Source organism: Nyctereutes procyonoides, unplaced genomic scaffold (genome assembly GCF_905146905.1).
Source record: "Nyctereutes procyonoides isolate TBG_1078 unplaced genomic scaffold, NYPRO_anot_genome, whole genome shotgun sequence".
NCBI classification, from domain to species: Eukaryota; Metazoa; Chordata; class Mammalia; order Carnivora; family Canidae; genus Nyctereutes; species Nyctereutes procyonoides.
Window position 1 is genome coordinate 10,238,039 of NW_026575131.1, and position 22,185 is coordinate 10,260,223.

Genomic DNA, 22,185 nt, shown 5'->3' on the forward strand with positions numbered 1-22,185 from the left:
GTTGGAGTGTTCTACAGTATATCTGGTTGCAAAATGCTTGGCACCTTATCTAGAATGCAAACTTCTTGAGGACAGGAGATTTGGCTTCTTACAACTATGTCCCTAGGAATTTAGAGCAGTGCCCAGTATATAACAGGTGCTCAAATTATTTTTTGATTAAATGTTCTAGCACTGCCTATTATAACTCATACGAGACAATGAAGAGAAAAAAATTGCTTTTCTGAACCAAATTCAGATCAGCAAGGAAGGAAGGCCTGGTGAAGAAGACAGGGGAAAGTGTTAATATCATCTGAGTTCCTGAGCCAGGGCATAGTAGCCTGCCCGTAGCCAAATGAGCAGATGAGTCTTGGGAGAAATAGATTTCAAAATGTCAGAATATGGTAATGAGCCCAAGATCATAAATAGGATGGGCAGACCCAAGAGCAGGAGAAGACACTTAGAATTCTGAATCTCTGGTCATGATCTCAGGAAAGGAGAGAAAAATGATTTAAAGAGACAAATGTGGGTGTACAGAAAACTTTCCATTGAGTTGGTTTGCAACAAATTTATGCAAAAGGTGGAAGGTGAGCAAATGAGCAAATGCAAACTACCACAAAACAGTAACCTATAAGAGTAGTGTTTGAAGCCTAAAGTCCAGAATGAGTCGTGTGCAAAATGAATTAGAGCCAATAAAAGTATCTTTTGCTTTGTTTTAACCTTCTGTCTGTGCAAAACCAGAACATGGGAATAGTAGTATCATCACTTATATTTGACCAGTGGTTCTCCAAGTATGTTCTTTGGACCACCAGCACCAGCATCACCTGGAAAAGTGTTACAAATATAAATTACCAGCTCCCACCCTGGACTACAGAGTTAAAACTTGGGCAGGGGTGAGGGAATGGCTCAGCATTGTGTGTTTCAGTAAAGCCACCAGGGAATTATGATGCTCACTAAATCTCAAGACACACTAGACTAGAACATTAATACTCCACTCTACACATGGGAAGCTTGTGGAGAAAAAATAATGACCAAGCTTTACCCTAGACCAATTAAAATGGCCTCTCTGTGGTGGGCTCTGGCCATGGATATATTTTAAAGCCTCTTGGTGAAGTGAATGTACAATCAGAGTTGAGAACCAAACTCCAGTTCAGATACCAGATACCATCATATCCCCAAGGAGTTTATTAGAAATGCAGAGCCCTAGGCCCTCCTGCTGAATGAGAATCTACAGTTTTAAAAAGATCCCCAGGTGATCGATAGGCACATTAATGTTGGGGAAGCATTTATATAAGACAAAGGAAAGAAATCAGAATTTGTACCCTGCATCCACTTTATTGATTTACTAATTTCTTTTAAAGAGGTAAAAAAAAAAAAGACAAAAAAAGGATAAACACATTGACACATAAGACATGATGCTTAGTAAACGTTTGGGGTCAGAGAAAGGCAGATGCCAGGAAGACCTTGTGAGAGAGAAACAGGTATTCTGTAAGCCTTCAGTGCTTGAATTGCCCATATACCACTTTCAAGCATACTTGGGTGGGGACAACTGGGTGGCTCAGTGGTTGAGCGTCTGCCTTTGGCTCAGGGCTTTGTCCTGGAGTTTTGAGATGGAGTCCCATATCAGGTTCCCTGCATGGAGCTTGCTTCTCCCTCTGCCTGTGTCTCTGCCTCTCTCATGAATAAATAAATACATAAATATAAAAAAAAACAAAAAACAATATTTGGGTTATTCATTAGCCAGCAAAATAGCCCAACAAAATAAATACATAAGGACAAAATCCGGTTGGCAACCACTGTGTAATCCCAGGGTGTGGTGATAAGTTTGGGAGTGTAAAGATATCAGAATTATTCCATAGGTTCCAAGGTGTGCCCTGTCCTCCCCTCTCACCTGGAGGACTTCTAGGGAACGGGAGTGTGCCCAGAGTCTGGAGATGGTGCAACATGGCCAGAACTTCAAATGAGGAAGACCTTAGGAATAACTTAAGAACTTGATTTGATTCTGTGGTAGGATTGCAGGGAAGATGATCAAGCCAGTGTCTTATTTCTTAATACTGAGGAAAAAAGACAGCCTTAGAAGCCATTCATGGTTCCTGAAGTAATAGGATTATTGGTCTGTCTTAGGTTTTGTGATAGAGAAACAGTGTGAACGTAGGTATGTTGATTTTCCTAAGACATGACAAATGTCCTTTGCTTTGGTTCATTTCTTATTATTTTTTATTAGGCACAAGAAAATAACACAGGGTGATTGTTCCTGTTGTTTTGGCGGCTTTCTCATTAGAGCAATAGCCATACCTATAGCTACCTAATGCTGATTAATGCACCAAAGTCAGCCTCGTCATGGGTCTCTGGTAGAAGCCTCCAAGGCCCTGCTCTAGGCTTTATCATTTTCCAGAATATTAGCACTACCTTCGCTGAGAGTTAGTAAAGCAGATTTATCACTACCATGACAGTTGGAAGGATAGAGAACAGATACAAATATCAGCATCTAAACACATTCAATTGAGGGCATGATAAAGCAAATTTTACAAAAGGATAATTTATAGAAGAAAAATGTCAAATGGGAAATAATATAGCAGCAGCAACTAGAGGAGGAGGGATTGAGGGATTTTAGTTCATTGGAGCCTAATTGTTTTTATTTGTGTGAAGTGGTGGCCAAAAGTGCTGCTGGATACCTTAGGCATTAATCATTCTGACAGCAAAGAAGTGGTACTTCTTCCCTACTTGGACCCCAGCCACTCCACCCGGAGCAGTGTTGTAGGTTATTGTGTTTAGACTTGGTTAGCACATTTTGATCACAAAGTTAATATTTGGAGCAAGTTCATATAGAGTGGCCTGATGGATGAAAAGACCTGAATCCATGTCCTATTGATGTTGTAAGATGAAGACATGAAGGGTCCCAGGAGCATGGGGATGATACATATAAAGTATACAATATATATTAAATGTATATATGCATATATAGTCTATATATGTATATATAATCTACATAATGTATAGATAATATATGTAAATGGTTCCTTATATCGGGCTACAGAAGCTTTAATTTTTATCCTTGTCATTATCTTGATCACTGTTACCTCAATCCTACCCTGAGGATCCAGGAGCAGAGCAAAAGTCCTTGGCAGTATCTCTTTCCAATCCTAAATGAAATTGCTTTTGTTATTTCTCTTGCACTCTTGTTTGTACATTGGAATCATCGGGAAAGGCTCTTACATGATTTCTTTGTGAAACAAATTGTTTCTCCTACATGGCCGGAAGTCAGCCTGGCTTGTCCGTGTGCTATTTTACAGATTGTGTTTGCATGTCCGGAATGAGAAAGCACCGCGCACTTCATTTCATTTTTAAGACAGGATTAACATCCATGGTGGTGCTGATGGTAGCTGACACATGTGGCGAGTTAACCAAGCGCCAAGCAGTGTTCTGAGCCCTTTACGTGGATTTTTTTCTACTAATCCTCCTAACTCTATGTGATATGTAGTAGTATTAGTTTGTTTTCCAGTGGAGGAAATGGAGTATTCAGAATGTTTCTGTAACTTCCCCCAGGATAGCTAGCAGGAGGGGAGCCAGGTCTCACATTCAGTTGTCTGGCTCTACCACTTGAAAATGTGAGAGCACTCACATGTGCTGTGATTAGCTCTTTATCTTATTGGTCTATTGTTTGAAGGATGTTTAAGGGATAAGAAAGGTGGGAGATATTTTAATTTTCCTCAGTGTGATACTGAAAAGAGATTTCTAGTCTTTGTATACACATTTTCTGGGCAAGACGTTGGTGGATTCTAGAGATAGTAGAAAATTAGTCACAAGTAGATCTGCAATGGGCCATTTAAATCCACTTAAATGGATTTTGGGGTCCTTCCCTGAGTGTCACCCTCTGTAAACAGACATTCTTTTGTGCTCGTGACACCCAACTTAGTGTGAGTTTATCCGTGAGGGTATTTCCTATATTTGAGTGTTTGGGGAATCCCAAGTCTTAATGTTACTGTCAACATAGCCACCATATTTGTTTGAAAGTATAGATAAATGTGCTATTTTAGTAATCTTTACTTAGGTCCTTAGGTTAAGTTTCACAAAGATATTTGTCTTTGTACTCACTTGCGCCCAGATTGTTCATTGAAACTAATATTTCTTTATTTTCTCTTCCCTCTAACACTTTCACTATTTTTGATGAATAACTTACTGAGTCAATGTCTGAGGGTTGTCAGGCCTCTGATTTTAAGGAAACTGCACGGGTTTTGTGATACTCTCTTGTTTGTGAGAGCATTTAGTACCTCTGGGTTTATCATTTGCATTTCAGATAGAGCTTTACTTGTAAGCTAAGACTTGTTTCTTTTAACAAGCTGAGTTGTTTTCATTGTTCCCTAACTTAAGATTTTATAAAATAAGCTGTAACTAAAAGGGGATAAACAACTAAAAATATTTATTTCAGGAAATAAAAAAGTTAACCAAAGTATTTTATTGGTACATTCTTGGACAATATCACAGAATTGAAAGAATGGAAAGGGGGAATTTTTCAGCAAGGGTGTTTTTCCACTAAATTGGCACATAAGCAGCAAGATTAACGAAAGTACTTATTACAAACAGTAAAAAACATACATGCTTTTTTTTTTAAAGTCCTTATCACACAGGTCAGTCATAGGGGGGCATGAACAAAACCTCAAGACATGAAAAATCCATATTCTTTTCTTCAAATAGCTTAACCATTATTAAAATTATTGCAAAATATCCATATACCTTAATTAAAATAACAAAAGAGAACACAAATACAAATATTGAACATAAATTATTAACATGTACTGTAAAATACATTACTGGCATGCATTCCAAAGATCAAGACCTCTATTCAGTTCAGCCAATACTTTCCTTTCATGGGACCTATCCTTATACCAAAGATAGGCAGGGCATACTTTCTCAGCACAGTTTTTGGTCTTTAATTATCTTTTTTGTCTTAAAAAAATAACATGATTTGCAGTGGTACAATAATCATAATTATACAGTCATTACATATGTGGTTTTAATTTCCTTTTTTTTTTTTTAGTCTGCCGAGATCTTTTTAACATTTGAATTGTTTCAAATTTTTTTCCACATATTCTGCTGTCTGAGAGAATAGGGCTCTATGGAAACAAGGCATTCGAAAACAAACAGTGAACCGAGGTACAACATCAGATGGCAAAGTGCAAAAGTCCTCACAAACTGTACAGAAAATTTCAAAACCTTGCAGTCTGGAAGTACATACGTAGAAAGACAAGTCAGCCCCAAAACGTTCACTGTGGCTCTCGATGGGTCATCCTAAAGAGCCTGGGTGGGACTTGAGTCTCAACACTCCCTGTGGTAGGGAAGGTCCGAAATTGCAGCCAAGTTGGCAGTGCTGATGCCAGTGACTTATTAAGCCAAGATAAAGTAAGAATATTTCATAAAGCAGCTGTGTAGGACACTTGGATCCTCTAACGTTGGTCTCCTGGCCGGGGATGCTCCTCCAGTGATGGGCAGCGGGCAGGACCAAAAGAGTCCTATGCCAGGTTGGGTGACAAAATAACTGAGGGTCTTCCTCCTCCTTGGTTCCATGGAATGAAACAGGTTAGATAACCAGGTTATTATAACTGACATACTTCTTTTTTGCAGCAGGGCCTGAAAAAAAAAAGCAAAAGAGTCTATTGTAGCAGTGACCTTATTTGTAAAGGTAGAAACGGAATCAGATCTGGGATGATTTGGGTGCAAATCACGATGTCAAGAGGGAACAGTGCACCACTGAGGAACACACAAATCACTTTGGATTCCTAGGATCCTTTCTAAGGTTTTGTCTACTAATATCTGCAGTGCCCAGCAATTCTCAAACCATCTGTACTCTCTATTCTGAGATGTCTCCAACTTCCCTCTTTATGGTTTGCAATGGTTAGCTAATTAATTAGTGGATGCCATGCTTTCTAATTAGCCGACCCTAAGCTTAAAGGGCCCACCCATGCTGCAGTATATTTTGTTGTGTGCTCTCTGAGACCTTCTCATAATAAATGGGCTGTTGCTCGGGATGGGTCTGTCCTGGTTCATTGTGATTAATTTCAGTTTGACTACAGAGTAGGTCAACCAGAGCACCTTCTTCGGTTTAGGATTCACACCATCAAATTACTAGTGATTGACTTGCACGGCATTGTGATCAGTAAGTTGTAAATGGTAATTTGTGGAACTATTTCCATCAAAGTTTGAGGCTCACTTAAATCTTACATACATACCCTGTATTTGTTTTCTTTAAAGATAGAGTGAGTTACTTTTCTATTTGGTACAGTGATTCGAGAGCCCAGCTCTACTTATTCATTCATTCATTCATTCATTCATTCATTCATTTAGCAAATATGTGTCAGTTGCCTATCATATGCCAGACACGGGGCTAGGCACTGCTGAGCAGCCGATGAGCAGATCAGACCCTTTCTTGTCCTCATGATGGAAACAAGGACACCAAGATCCCGATGTATGACTGATTTATATTATACTCTAGTTCTCAATACCAAGTAATACAATTGCTGTGACGTGACATGTTCTTTATTCATTAAACCTTAGTAGTTTTGCATCAGCTTCTGTTGGACGCAAAGTAACTGTCACATAGCATTTACTGACGGCTTATTTTACTCACGGTTTTTTTATGCTAAGTAGTATTGTCCAATTAACATACACAAATAACAAGAATTCTTCTAGACTTCTTGAGTAGGGATTCATATGGGAATTTAGAGGAATGGAAAGGCTACAATAATACTGAGAGAGAGTTTGTATTTGAACTTTGAGTATGTAATGCAGCCAGTATATTACACACACACACACACACACACACACACACACATTCATGTATAGTATATAAAAAAGCAGATTTCATTTTCTGGATTAAAAATTCAGACACTCCTTCTGGCAATTCTGATTTGAAGACTCAGACTCATTTCTTTATTAAATCACATTGCATTTATTAACTGAAATTAGAGGAGAAAATATAGTTATATGACATTAAGGGTCCTCTGGAAAATCTGGTCAGGAGCTGGGTCATGCTGCATCCTCCTTGATAAATACATGGTGTCAATAATGCCCCAGACTTCTAAGAAGGTTCCCATTGTTAACATAGCCTCCACTGATATGTTTGGTTTGAGTATAAAGAGAAAAATATTCTAGAAATGTTTTCTTTACTCTGAAGCCTATTTACAGTGTCATAGCTAGAAAACTCCAGGAGATAGTTGCAAGAAATAATCATAGCCTGCCTTGTCAAATGCCAATGTATTAATTATTCTCAGGACAAAGAGGTGGGGCAGAATCAAAGAAACAACCCAGAGGTTTATAATGACAAAAATATCTGAGTTTACCTCTATTGTGTGATTATTATGTGACTGTTTTCCATATAAGCATAGCTGTCTAGTGGAAAAAAAAAAGCAAAACATATTTGAAATTCCTCAAACAGGTTACTTGAAAACACCAATTTCTCTGGAAGAGCCTTCACCCAAAGAATAAGTAAGTTAGAAAATATTGTCCATATATCGTAAAGCTGAGTGTTGGTTTGTATTAAACAATCATTAACATGAGGTTATGTTGTAAAATATTCAAAATGATAATAGTAATAGAAATTAACTAATGGGGACGCCCTAGTGGCTCAGTGGTTGAGTGTCTGCCTTTGGTTCAGGGTGTGATCCTGGGGCCCCAGGATGGAGTCCCACGCCGGGCTCCCTGCATGGAGCTTACTTCTCTCTCTGCCTGTGTCTCTGCCTCTCTCTCTCTCTCTCTGTGTTTCTCATGAATAAATAAATAAAATATTAAAAAAAGAAATTAACTAATGCTTGGCATGGATTATCTTCTTGTGTTTGTAAGCTTTGAGATGAATGCTGTTCATAACCTCCACCTTACATAGGAGGGGTCTGAGTGTCAGAGGGACCAACATTCCAAAATGAGGCTAACGTTTGAATCTACACAGTTCATTATCCATACCACAGTAGGAAGACCATGCTGCTTTGGATTCACCTGACCCAGGTTCTGATCCAGCTATTAGAGCTTACTTACTTGAGAAGTGTGACCTAGACCAGTCCAATGACATTGAACTTCTCTGAGCCTTTGTAAAATTGGTAGAATAATTGTCACTCTGTGGCCTGTTGATGGCACAAATGTATGAACTATTCCAGTTTCTCATCTGATAACGTAATGCATAAAGGTATTTTTAAATTAAAAGTTCTATACAAATGATTATCCTCAATCCATGCTTTCTTGACAGAATATCTGGGGAACATTGCAGCAAAATGGTAATGGAGTTGTGCAGGTCCTAGAATGGTGATTTATATGCTTTTCAGAGCAATGCCCAATGTATTAAAATGTTTATTTTTAAAATATTCTAGCCTTATGAGTAAATAAGATAAGTACCAGTGGTGTGTGATAATTCCATTTATTTGAATAGCAATGTAGTTTATGGCCTAGAAAAGAAAATTGCTTAGCTCAAAATAGTTGTGCAGTGAAATACTTTTTAAGGAAATAAACTTATTGTATTTTAAAATAGAATTTTTTTCTCTTTAAAGCTACAAGTTTTAACTAACATTTGGGGTATATGCCATGGTCCCTATAGAATTTTTAAAGATTACCTACCTATATCAGTAGTTTTCAAAGCAAAGTATCTTGCAGAGTTGATGTTTATAATGAGGCAGTATAATGGATCGTGGTTTTTGGAATGAATTACTTTGCTATTTAAAAATGTTAAGACATTCCATCTTACTTTTGGTGTTTTGTCAAAATCAAACTAGATTTGGCATTAACTTCAATGAACTACTTGTTTTTCTTTAATTTCTCATGAGACTTTTTGTCTCATGCAAGTTTCATTTCTCAAGTTTGTTCCATGGAACACATATAACCTAGACTATAGAAGTGAAGAAAGAAAGAAAAAATGATAAAGAAGAAAGAGTCTCCTGGATAGTATAAGGAACACTGAATTATGGGAAACATAAATAAATATAAAATTTTGAATGAATAACATTAAATAGGGCTCTTTTCTCTATTCCATATTTGTTTTTTAAATAGTAAGGAATCGTGTAGCTCATTGACAATATTCCATATATTTCTGTGAGCTCTTGTTTTTAATAAGAATGTGTATGTAGATATATATACATATCAGTGTATGTATGAAGTGATTCAAATATCCAGAGAAAGTATAGACAATATCTCAGCCTTGAAAATAGAGCATTAATATATTTACCTCTTTGCTTTAGGTGCCCCTCCATCCACTCATAAGAAATAAAACATGGTCAAAGCCTTCCCTACCTCCCCAACCCCACTGCCAGTGCTTTTCTTCTTCCCAACCAAAACTATCAGTCTGATGTGGGTGGAGATGCATTTTTCCCAAAGAGGTTCATGCTGCTACAGCATGTGTAGCTGCCCATAAAATATAAAGAGTTTTGCTTTGTGTTTTTTAAATTGTACAAATATATCATTCTGTTTGTATCCATTTGCAACCTGTTTTTCATATAACATTGTGGTTTTAATATTTATGTCGATTTGGTAATCATAGTTACTATATAGTTTCCTGTATGGATATAGCAAGAATTTCTAATTCTTTTTAATTCATGGACTCTACTTACTTTATAATTATTACCAATAGCAAACAATGCTGGAATAAATGGGATCTGAAAACCAATACCATTTATAAAGTTAAATGAGAAAAAGTCTATAAACTAGGATAATTTATTTGTAGTGTATGTAACTGATAGATTGTTATACAAATTTTTAACATATACAAATTAATAAATAAGATCTATTTTTTAAAAAAAATGAACTAAAGATATCAAAAAGTAATTTGTAGATAAAAAAACACATGAAAACTGCTCAACCTTCTCACTTAGAAAAATACAAATTAAAATAATAATACGGCATTTCATGCCCAGTCATTACAAAAAGAGGTTATTTGCACTGATACCACAAACTAGTAAGGGTGTGAAGAAGTGAGGATTCTTAGACTAGTCTGGTAAGAATGGAAATTGGTATAATTGCATGAGACAATCATCTGGAAGTACCTAGAAAAGCAGAGGATATACACAGCGTTAACTCAGGAATTTTATTTCTACATATATATCTGATTCACGTTTTCACATGTGCACCTGGATATGTGTGGGGCTTCTTAAAGCCATTAATATAATGTTATGTTTTGTGATTCTTTAAGAGAGAATTCTCAGGGGCTGAGCATATAAAACAAATGAGAAAAGTGGGTCAAATGTAAGATATTAAGGAACAATATGAACACTTGCTCCATGTGAGAGCATAATTATCTGTAGGGTGTTAGCTTAATTTAGTCATATATTTCATTTTTTATATTTATTTATTTATTTTTAAAGATTTATTTATTTATTTATTTATTCATGATAGACAGAGAGAGAGAGAGAGAGAGAGAGAGAGGCAGAGACACAGGAGGAGGGAGAAGCAGGCTCCATGCAGGGAGCCCAATGTGGGACTGGATCCCAGGACCCAGAATCGCACCCTGGGCCAAAGGCAGGCACCAAACTGCTGAGCCACCCAGGGATCCCCCATATATTTCATTTTTTAAAGAGGAGCTGTACTTCTGTGTTGTTAGGTAAAATTTCACTTTTTATTCATTTGAAATCTCTTTCAAAATTCATTTTTAATTTCCTGAGCACATATTATGTCTTGGGCTCTATTCCAGGCATTATAAATGCCTGTTTTTTAGTACCAAGTTCAAAATCATATTAAAACCTTGAGGAAGTCAAAGGAAAGTAACTAGGGTATAGATTGAGTCTCTGGGCAGCCACTTTGTCACTCTGTGATGCTTTCTATACTCTTTTCGAAATTTATTTGATTGCCTAGCCCTCTCCCCATACCTTTTAGTGGTTCTTTGTACTATACAAGAACACACTTTTGGAAATACTTTCGGTTATTTCTTAAATGTTGATCCTGCCTATTACTTCTATCCCTTGTAAAGCTTACAAACTCTGGAATACTGGTTTATTGCCTGATGAAACGTGGCACAAATTGACTTTTCTATGAACCTATTCTAAATGATATCTGTGCCTTCCCTGCCATTTGCTTCCCTGTCAACCACAATTCACAGTTGTTTAGTTAAAAATACTTTAAATGGGAGTGATTCTTCATATTATAGTTCACTGTTACTAAAAGAAAATACTTTTAGTAATTAGTTCTGTGGTCATCGCCCTGATTTCCTGCCTGTTGGTTTCATCAGTAAATGGCCTTAGCCCCATCACTTAATAGCAAATGAGTATATGTTACCTTCAATTGTTAATTTCCACTCAGAATTTCAAAGAAGCTAGCAAACTTACTATACTTTATTGAAAAATCATTTTCTAATGATTTTCCCTAAATCTTTTTTTAATTGATTGTCATCTATAAGTAGCACATTACTCATCCAAAAAGATGGAAAACCTAAGAATGGAGAATATGATTGCCAAAAAAAGAAAAGAAAAATGAGGCATTGTCAGTTGTGCAAGTTGAACTCTGATCTAAGAAAATATGAGACTTTTATACATCTTTTCTGTCACACCCCCAGTTCTGTTGCAACAATTTACCAGAAGTATGTTGAAGTATTTGTCTTTATGTTAGTTAGCAGGACTTCTTGACACAAAGGGCTTGGTGGGGGTCAAAGTACAATCAGCTAAATATGTGAGGGTTCCACATCACCAGTAATTCTAATCTAGTCACCAAAGATCCAAAAATATGAATTTCTGTCCATGTAGCCAACCATCCATCTAACAAAATATTATTAGCACCTGTTAAATAAGTCACTTTAATGTGTGGTAATCTTGCAAACAGGGCTTGGAAGTTTGGAAGCTGTTTGTTCTCATTCATTGTAAATTTGGATTATTTGACAATTTGATTATTTAGAGAGGGCTTCCATGTGCCATCAGAAGGGCTAGGAATTTCCTTTTTTTTTTTTCCCTATGTAACATGATTGGCATAAAGCAGGAGATCATAGGTCAGACTCATACTGGGTGGAATCCCCACAGCAAATTGGCACCTTCACCAATGTGAAGGAATGAGGGAAGCCTTTCAATGGATAATGGGGCATTGAAGCTGCTGGAACCAGTCTACCCTATTTGCAGGCAATAGTAACCCAGTTCAAGAAAAGAGAAAAGCAGCATCCTAGAAATCCTTAGAAAAAATGTCTAAAGTATTTGCCCCATTTTCATCAGGGACAAAGATATGATTCAGGTATAGTCCCTTTTGTTAAGGAATTGTTTTATGGTTGGGGAAATGATTCCAGTGCCTGTGATAAGTGCTTGAAGGTATTTGACAAAAGCTAATTAATTCTATCTTAGATGGGGGTGTTTTGTACTAAGCCCAAGAATGTTTCTCAGTGAAATGGGCACTTCATCTGGATGATGAATGTGAAAATATAGGAAGGATGCAGGTAATATAAAAGTGTACCATGTTCCTATGAGATACATGGAGAGGGGAATCAGAAAGTTCTGGAACTGAAGGCTGACAGAGTAGAAAGGTCCAGATAATTAAATAAATATGCATGCTCCCATACTAAATTCAACATACTTGAAATAGTAATGAACAATACATAGTCCCTAGGGTTATTTAGCTTCCTAATGGAGTCTCTTGTCAAAGGTAAGGCAATGCCAAGGTAAGGCAATGGTAGTTGAGAAGCCATGTAGAGGCCATCAGTGATTTTGAAGCAGAATCTGCAACTTGTAGTTCCCACCCTACAATGTTAATTAGCTTTTTCCTAGACTTGTTACCTCCTACTCCTTGTTCTCTTTATAGTTTTCAAAGTCACTTGATTCAGGGAGCCTTTCCTGACCTCCTCCAGGAGGTGTCCCTGCTCTATTCCCTCATGGCTTCTCTACTTTTCCTTTGGCATACTTAGCACAGCCAGGGTGGATCACATATTGCTCATTGCTCCTGCGTGTTTCAGATATTAGGGGAGCAGGTGTAAGAATGGAAGAGACCCTGGTTTTTCCTAGTGCTTAGTGTGTAATATAAAGTCAGTTCTCAATACTTACTGAATGAATCACAGTAGAGGGGCTTCTGCTCTCTGAAGTCATTGTCAGATCCTGGAGTGTTGTAGGAGAGGAGGAAACCCCCCCCCCCGAATATAGGGGAACTTCATTGGCTTTGCCAACCTTTTTTTCCCCCTCAGTGTCCACTTGGTGCTATTGTACACAAAGCTAACAATTGCTGTAACTCCTTAGATTTCATTTGTAACTTTTAAATCACAACATTCTTTTTTCCCCTTTTAGCATCAACAGAGGCCCAAAACAGCCTGGCTAAAATTGAGAAATCAATTTTCAATTCTGCCATGAAAATAGTCAATGAACATTCTAGTATTTCTTTAAAAAATCTAATTTGTTTTTTAAGATGTAAAGCATCAAGCAGAGGTTTACATGGTTCTTAGAAGATATATTGGAAGCAAATAGACTAAGTCTCTGAGAGGAAACATCTTTAAGCTTGGCCAACTTAAAATCTGGGTGCTTTGATTGAGGCTGTATATGTTTTGCCCTAGAAACAAAAAGGATGCACTAAATTACTGCATCAAAGATTTCTATGTTTTCTTGTTATGCACTTTGCCTGGGTATTGAAAAGCTTTTGTGTATTTTGCAATTTCAACCTATTACAGATGCAAGCATTCTGGAGCATATTATAGATGCAGTGCAATGATGCATCCAAGAATGAAGCTGTGCATGAAATCCTGTCTTAAGGATAATGTTACAAATAAGGCAGTAGTGACAAAATAGTAGCAGGGTAGTACTTAGTATTCCTGGATGAAGAGCTCTAGCTAAAATCTGGGCCTTGCTATTTTGAGGTAGGTAATTCACCATACATTCATTCATTTCTATTTTCTTTATTCCACTATCACTAAGAGCTTACAGTGTGCTAATAGTAGTTTAGTTAAAAATCAGTGGTACAGAGGTAGGGAAAAATAGTCTCTTTGAACAACTCCTGGCTTGGTGCAATTCAACACATATTTATTGACCACCTACTATGCACTATTATAGGCAGGGAAATTTAGCCATATTACAGAGTATTATAGCCCCTGATTGTATGGTGCTTACATCCTGTTGGGGAGAAAGGTCCCTTTTTTAAAAGGTAAAATCAGCCAATTCTCCTTATTCGTTGTTATATTCTATAAAGTTGCTGTAAACACTGAGTTAGTAAATACTGAACCATTGTTCCTAGGGAAAATACAGGGTTAGGTTCCTAAAGACTCTGCACAACATTTTATCAACCAATCAAGGCATAACCTTGATTTATGTTTGTTTCTGTTTGAAGATGCCTTATTTAACATATATTGTTGATTGGTTATAATTGAACTCATGACCAACAGAATTATAACGCATGCATGAACAAAGTTTAAAAATACATGCATTCTGAACTCAAGAACACTAGGCATCACTTCAGCACTAAGTTTGGGGACTGTTTTAAAAAGCAAAATCACTGACAAAAACGCAAAAATGAGAAACTTAGATATTAAACAGATTGCAAATTCACCCTTCAAACTCAAACTCAAACAAGGCAGAGCATCACCTTGTTCAGCCTTAGCTGAGATTGTGTGCATCAAATGACTCAAATATTTCCCTATTCTGCATATGTATCTATCTGCAAATGACTACAAAAGTACAAGTAACAGTTTTGGAGTTACACATCAATTTCAGCAAGTAAAGGAGTTTGTAAATAGGGAAACCATGAATAATGAAATTCAACTCTAAGCTGATGTCAGGCAATCCAAAACACTATGAAAAAAAAGTTAACTAAGGGGCTAGACAGGGATTAGGCTGAGGTTGCTGTCCTAGGAAAGGTGACAGTTAAGGTTCAGAGAGGAGGCCATTTGAGCAGAGGTTTCTAGGAGATGAGAGAAAAACCATGAAAATTCTTGGATCATAGAGTGAACAGCAGGTGTAAAGCCCTGAGGTTGGCATCTGAAAAGCCAGGATGGATGGAATAAAGAGAGTGAGCAGAAATTGTGGTATGCATGAATTCCAGAGTGGCTAAATGTGCCATAATAAACTCAGGGAAGGTTTCAAAGTGGAAGGAGTATGGAACTGTATCTTGAGCAGTAAATTGTGGATATTTCTTTGCCAGGGGACCCAGGAGTCAAGGGTACAGCTATTGAGGAAGACTCCACGTGAAGGACATGATATTGGCAAAGGCATATTTTGTGAAAAAGCTGAGGGTTTGGACAAGAGAAGGGCAAAAAATGTGGAGTGTTTAAGGAGGACAGGGTTCATGAAGAGAATAAAGAATCCTGGGGAAGATGGTTAGGGAGAGTAATCTCAGATTGGCAAGGACATTTTATGTTATGTATAGGGTTCTGGTTATGAAGAAGAACTGAAAAAATCATCAATATTTGAAAGGAGAGAATGTTCCAACAGCAACTTGAAGGATGAACTGGAAATGGAGGAGAGGTAGGTAGTAAGTGCAGGCAGAGATCAGCATGAAGTGATTAGGATTGTGACTGTGGTAAGTGGAATTCCAAAACAGTACTGCAGTGGGGTTCTGGATGAGGAAGCATTTCATAGTACCAGCAATGCCCATGCTAACATTTTGTTCTCTTAGGCATGAGAACATGGGAAAGAGCCTTAGGGGCCATTGTCACAGGGAAGTGTCTTGAAACCAGAGCTGTGTTGTTTGTTTGATTGACTGATTGATATTTAATTTGGGGGGGGTGTATGTGACATGGCAGTTAAGTGTTACTAAGTTCAGTTAGGTGCTTTTTAATGTAACTCTAGATCTTAGAGAATCCAAGAGGCTCAAGGAGAGGAAACCAGAGAAGACTTTGCCAAGGCAAAGAAAAGAGATGAAGGAAACCTTAGCTTTCCTTCCCTTCTTGGAATCCAACTCATCTTAACCTGGCAAGAAAAAGACAGAGCCTGAGAATTGAAGCTCTGTCGAGGAATAAAGATGCAGTATCCCATAGGCTGTATATTTTGGGATACTGGCTTTGTAAGATGGAAGGATTGGAATCCACTACAGGTAACAGAAGTTAGCCCAAACTTCAGTTTGAAGCAGATGTAAAGCAGATGTCTGCCAAGTGTAAAACACTGGTTGCTGGGGACCTCAAAGAGGTCTCAGTCTAATAGAACCATATTCCCTTGTGGCTAAATTGGGTATTGATTGTAAAGTTTGTGAGTATATAATAGGTTTTATACATCAGCTTCCACTCTGTATGAAACTGACCAGCTCACACTCAGATCTGAACCTATTATGTCAGTTTCAACATCAGAACTTTGTGAAGATGGAAAGTTCCTTTTTTATTATTATAAAGTTTGCATATTAATTTGCTCCTTTATTTAACAATAGTAACTTTTTTATGACCAAAGACACTAATAATAAACAATAGTGAATTTCAAGGTACTTTATCTTTGTTTTTTTTTTGTTTTGTTTTTGTTTTTCAATATTTTAAAATAGACAGAGACATAGGCAGAGGGAGAGGCAGGGACTTCTCCCTGCAGGGAGCACAATGTGGGACTCGATCCCAGGACCCCGGGATCACAACCTGAGCCAAAGGCAGACGCTCAACCACTGAGCCACCCAGGTGTCCCCTTTTTTTTGTTTTTCAAGATAACAAACGTTTAAAAAAGTAAAAAAGTAAATCCTATGAATTAGTATTAGGTAAATAATATGTATTCAGACAAAAAAATGTATTAATAATATTGAAAGAAAATAAAAAGGACCAAGTTATATGCATAAAGATGTTCATGAAGAGGTATAATATTATTTGAAGGTTTGAAGAATCTAAATCTCTAAAACTAGACAGAGGTTAAATAAATTCTAAAACATTCTTTAATGCAGGACATTTAAATCTATCAAAGGTAATGGTTATTAAGATGATGGAGCAATTTGGGAAATGCTTATGCCATAGCATTAATAATCTTTAGTACAAAGAATAGGTTACAGAATTGTGAGTGCTCTATAATTAAAACTGTGTACTGGAAAGTTGGAAAGAAATGTATCAAATTATTAAAAGCTAAAAGAAGGCTGGTAACCTTTTCAAATATGTCAATATTGTAATGGACAAAAATAAGGTGTAGGACTGTCAGATTAGAGGAGTCTAGAGAGACAAAAACACTAAATGCAATGCTCGATCCTTGACTGGACCGTGAATTAAAAACAAACAAAATCCAAAAATAGTAGCTGTATTGGGGCAAGTGGGAACATTTGAATTTTGCCTTTATAGTAAGTGGTAACATTGCATCAATATTAAAGTTATTGGACATGAAATGGTATTAAGATTATGTAGGACAGAGTCCTCACATTATTAGTTGAGGGAACCGACAAGAGAATTTGTATTCAGATAAAAGATGCATGGAATAGACCCCTAATCACACCATGCATGAGTAGTGATAATGGCTTCTATTAGAGACACTGGGGGGTCCACTGGAAATTGGTTTTGGCTTAGGACAAATATTAGCAAACTTGGCCTTAAAACTCTGGGCCTTATGGCCAAGCAACACAGCCTGTTGTCAACCACAGCAGGCGCCTCATAGTTCCATACTTTCCACATTCAGTGTTCTGTCTAGAAGTGTTTCTCTTCTCTTCTTTTGTCTCACACATCACCAATTTGTTACTTTGAACGGGTGGATTGATAATGGCCCTTCAGCGTATAGATTAGGCTCAAGGACTTTAAGATGGTTTAACAATCCTGAGAGATACCTATGTAATTCCTAATTTTAAATTGATGGTTTACAGTCTTCACTTAAACATATTTTCTTTGCCACACTGATGCCTAATGGACCTGTCTACACTACCTGTTCCTTTTTGTACTCAAGGTCAGACCACTTGTTATGTAACTTGAGGGGTTCAGACAGGAGACTGGAATTCCCATCCCTAGATTTCAGCAAGGTCTTGTGGAAATGAGTACTTAGCTGGATTCAAGGGATTGGGTTTGGAGAGACTGGATGGAGGAAGCAGAAGAATGCCTTCTATCTGGAAAGACTGAGAGACTCTGAAGATAGGAGACCAGAGATTGGGTGCCAAATGATATTAGAGAATTACTGTGACCTTGATTAGATAGGATAATGGTATGATGGTAAGGTTGGAGAATGTCTACATTTTATGATGAGCTAAAATATTTCAGAGTATATAATCATGGTATCTATAGTTAACTTTAAAGTGGTTCAAGGCAAAAATACATAGGTACAGATGAAGCAAGTAGAGGAAAATATTAGTCGTTCAGCCTCAGTGGTGGATTATGCTACTCTACCTTCTACTTTTCTGAATGTTTGAGAAGTTTATGATTAAAAAGCATGAGACTCATCATCTCCAAAACAAGATTTATGCTTCACAACTTTGCTGAGAGCTAGCCCTGCCTTTGTCTCATACCATTTGCCATCAAGAAGCAGTGCCCTCAAGACAGTTTTATATCTCAGAGAAGAGAAGAAAACAAATTGCAGTTGTTTCTGTGGCCGGGTGTAGAACCCCAATGAACTCCTTCAAGAGCGATTACCAAAACAGTCACCAGAATAAAAAGTAGAGCAGTGGAGAGTATGGACTGGCAGACACAGAAGGATAGCCACCACTCAGTTGTAAGACCGTGAGTGAGTTACTTTATCTTCCTGTGCCTCTGTCTCCTACCTGAAAAATGGACATAACAGTAGTACCAATGGTGTTATGGGGATTAAAGGTGTTAATGCATGAAACACACTTAGAATGGGATTTGGTATGATTTTAATCCGTGTATTTTAGCTATGATCAGGCTTTTAACTGGATGTACTTGGAGAATGTCACACACACACACCACTGACTCATTGTGTGTGTATTGCCTTTCCTGTGGAAGAAAGGGATCCTTCCACAGCAATCAGGCTGCCTGTAAAATAAAACCAAATTAGTTGTTTGGTTTTTGGATACTCTTAGGGTGCCAACAAATTTCCTTGAGGAGGCTTAAGATGTTGTCAGAGCACCTAGTGCATTTCATCCATTCATTGGAAAAGGAAATCTGTCAAGTTACTGTCAGCATGTTTCCACTTCCATCCAGCTATACTGCCATCATTTGCCACTGCTTCATCTCTGTAAATGTGTAACACTGGACTCTTGTACTTTGAGAGATTGTGTTATCACTGGAGCCAAGGGGGGAGGCAGGAGTTTGGCAGGTTCTATTATGGCAAAAATGACAGTTTTCTTACTGTATGGACAGACTTGTACACATAATCAATAGCTGTTTCTACTCCTACATATAGTCCCTGTCATTTTTGTGCGACATAGAACTGCTACTCATCGATTCCAGGAACCTTTACTGTAGTACCATTATATTATTGGCAAAATCAACTAGTAGAACCTGTAAATGTGCATTTACTTATGTAGTGCTTTTATCTATTTTGATTTAGTAATCGGATATCTACTGATGAGAGCCATATGAATGTCAGTTAGATGAGCTGATGAGTTATTCTCTATTTATTCACTCCTCAACTTTGCAGTCAAGAATCGAGCTTTGTCTACACTGATAAAGTAAATTGAAGACTGAGGCAACTGCCAAATCAATTCTATCCAAAAGACTAAGGCTGAAGCTATCTCTGCATGTCTATGATACATGAATATATAGGCACACTGGGTCCATATGATCCAAGTGGGTTAGCAAATAGACTTAGCTGTGACCACTCAAAATTCCATGTTTCCCAGAGAGCATTCATGTACTCCATACTCAAAACCACCTGTTGCATCCCAAAGGGTAGTCATACAACTTGATCACAGACTGTGTAGGATGAATCCTTAATCTCAGTTAACATTGCTGAGATGATGAAACACTAAATTTTTAAAAATTCTCAATAGTTTTTCTTTCCCTGAAGTTAAAAAACATATGGATCCTGGATGAGGCATCAAAAAGTACAAACGCTTGTACTCTGACAGTAGTAGTATTTGTTGGACACTTAAAAGTGTTCTGGAACTCTGCTGAGCATTTGGTATTTACAAACCCTTTTAATTTTTTGTTTATTTTTATTTACGATAGTCATACAGAGAGAGAGAGAGAGAGAGAGAGAGAGAGGCAGAGACACAGGCAGAGGGAGAAGCAGGCTCCATGCACCGGGAGCCTGACGTGGGATTCGATCCCGGGTCTCCAGGATTGCACCCTGGGCCAAAGGCAGGCGCCAAACCACTGCACCACCCAGGGATCCCCTACAAACCCTTTTAATACATCCAGCAAGCCCTGTGAGACTGATACCAGTATCATTCCTACTTTACCAAAGGACATTTGAGGATTAGATGGATTAACAAACACATCCAATGTCATATCAGACATTTTCCTAACCATGGGTTTTGATAAAGCATGAAAGGAGTAAGAGAGGTGAGATTGATGTCAGAGGCCACAGATATTTCTTATTCAACAGATATTTTCCAAGTATCTACCATGTACCAGGCAGGGCTGGATAGCCAGCTTCAGTAAGTCCAGACATCTCTGTTGCTCACTCCATTTTATGTTTAGCATCTGTCCTGCCTTGGTTGCTTCCCCAGAATCCCATTCCCCAATCCCCATGAATGTCTAGCTTATTGTAGGAGGCATTGAATCCCATGAAGTGCTTAAAAGTCTGAGTGACTGAATTGGCACCATGGATGCTTAGGTTTCAGGAGACTGAGAAGCACTCTTATAGACAGTGATATGCCCTAACAGCAAAACTTGGCAGGCAATAAATATTCCTTTGTTCAGAATCACCTTCCTTCTCCCCAGGGAACCAGTGCAGAATAAATACTTTGAGAAAGAAATGCAGTGTTTGTAGAGACTTGAAGAGTAGATCCAAAATGGACAATGCGATCCCAGTCCATTTTAAATTCAGAGAAAAGGCTGCTGCTAGAAGGAAAAAAAAAAGTTGACAAATGTCCAGACTTTGCCTCCCCAAAAGAAGAGAAAGGTGGTATCATCTAAGTGAGTGATGTGGGGGACATGTGAATTTGTGGTTAAGGAGAGGTCTCTCATGTCATACTTGAGGGATTTAAATCTGAGGTTTGCTCTATAAACTAGGATATTGTGAGATACCTCTAAGCCTCAGCTTCCTTGCCTTTGAATTGTTGGTGAAATCAGGATGATAATAGGGATGTGGGGAGGATCCCACGTAATGATGTATGTGATGCACACCCAGTACAGGACACCTAGGAAGATACTGTTATCATCACCATCCCCCCTGACCCCCACCCTTCCCCCACCACAATCACCTCCATCTCTTTCACTGCCTGACCATCATAATTATCAGCACTGAAGACTAGTCATCTATACAAGTCAGTGGAATTCAGAAGAACAGTCATATCTAAACCTAGCTGGTGACTCATTTCACAGGATGAATATGTCTCATAGGATGTGATTTATTTATATTTTTATTTTTTTAAGATTTTATTTTTTTTATTCATGAGAGACACGCACAGAGAGGCAGAGGCACAGGCAGAGGGAAAAGCAGGCTCCATGCAAGGAGCCTGACATGGGACTCGATCCTGGGTCTCCAGGATCATGCCCTGGGCTAAAGGTGGCGCTAAACCACTGAGCCACGGGCTGCCCGGATGTGATTTAAACAAAAAGTGGACGTGAGACTTGAAACTACCAGTTTTACTATTATGTACTGGAGAGTGTTCAACTCTCAATTCTTTCTTCAGTGCAATCTGTTAGGCCCTTGGTGAGGAGCTTTCCCAGTCTATGTATATATAGTGTGTAAGGAGATTATATTTTTTGCAAAGAAAACATGGGTGCATAATTAAAAGGTAGATTTTTGTATCACTTCAGAAAATAAGAGTGGTCTCTAGATAATAGAGTTTGACTGAAGTAATACTTTAATTTTAATTTAGCCAAATAGAGTTTGGCTAAAGGAATAATTTTGCTTAAAAAATATTTAAATATCTTAAATAAATTTAATTTAAGAAAATTCTTAATATCAGAGCTGTCTTGAAAATCTGGGTTATTGTGTTGCTATGGAGAATAGCACTCTTTTGTTCTGATGAATGTTTCCAAACAATTATTATTCTCTAAGGTAGTTACAGTCCCCAGGGATATGTTACCTTAGGCTGCCATGACACTCACACCATTCCATCCATCACAACTACCTGTCTCATTGAGAGGGGATAGAACAGTCAGTAAATACTTACCAAGTCCCTAACATGAACCATCTTCCATTCCAGATTCTAGGGCTGTGATGGGTATACAAACATATAAGGTATCACCCTTAACCCTCAAAGAACTTCCAACTTGGCAGAAAACCTACATTACTCATACGCACACCAAGGTTGTCAACTTTAACAGAGCTGTCACCAAAGACTACT

At 37.8% G+C, this 22,185-nt stretch overlaps 1 protein-coding gene across 1 annotated transcript in view; it reads right to left on the minus strand.

Annotated features, from left to right (window-relative positions):
* Nucleotides 1-4,488: 4,488 nt before the first annotated feature.
* GRM7 (glutamate metabotropic receptor 7) overlaps nucleotides 4,489-22,185 on the minus strand; it is an 830,764-nt gene continuing 813,067 nt past the window's right edge. Inside the window, exon 10 of the mRNA XM_055344908.1 lies at nucleotides 4,489-5,604. Within this exon, the coding sequence (XP_055200883.1) occupies nucleotides 5,555-5,604 (50 nt within the window). The 3' untranslated portion in view covers nucleotides 4,489-5,554. The remainder of the gene's footprint in view (nucleotides 5,605-22,185) is intronic.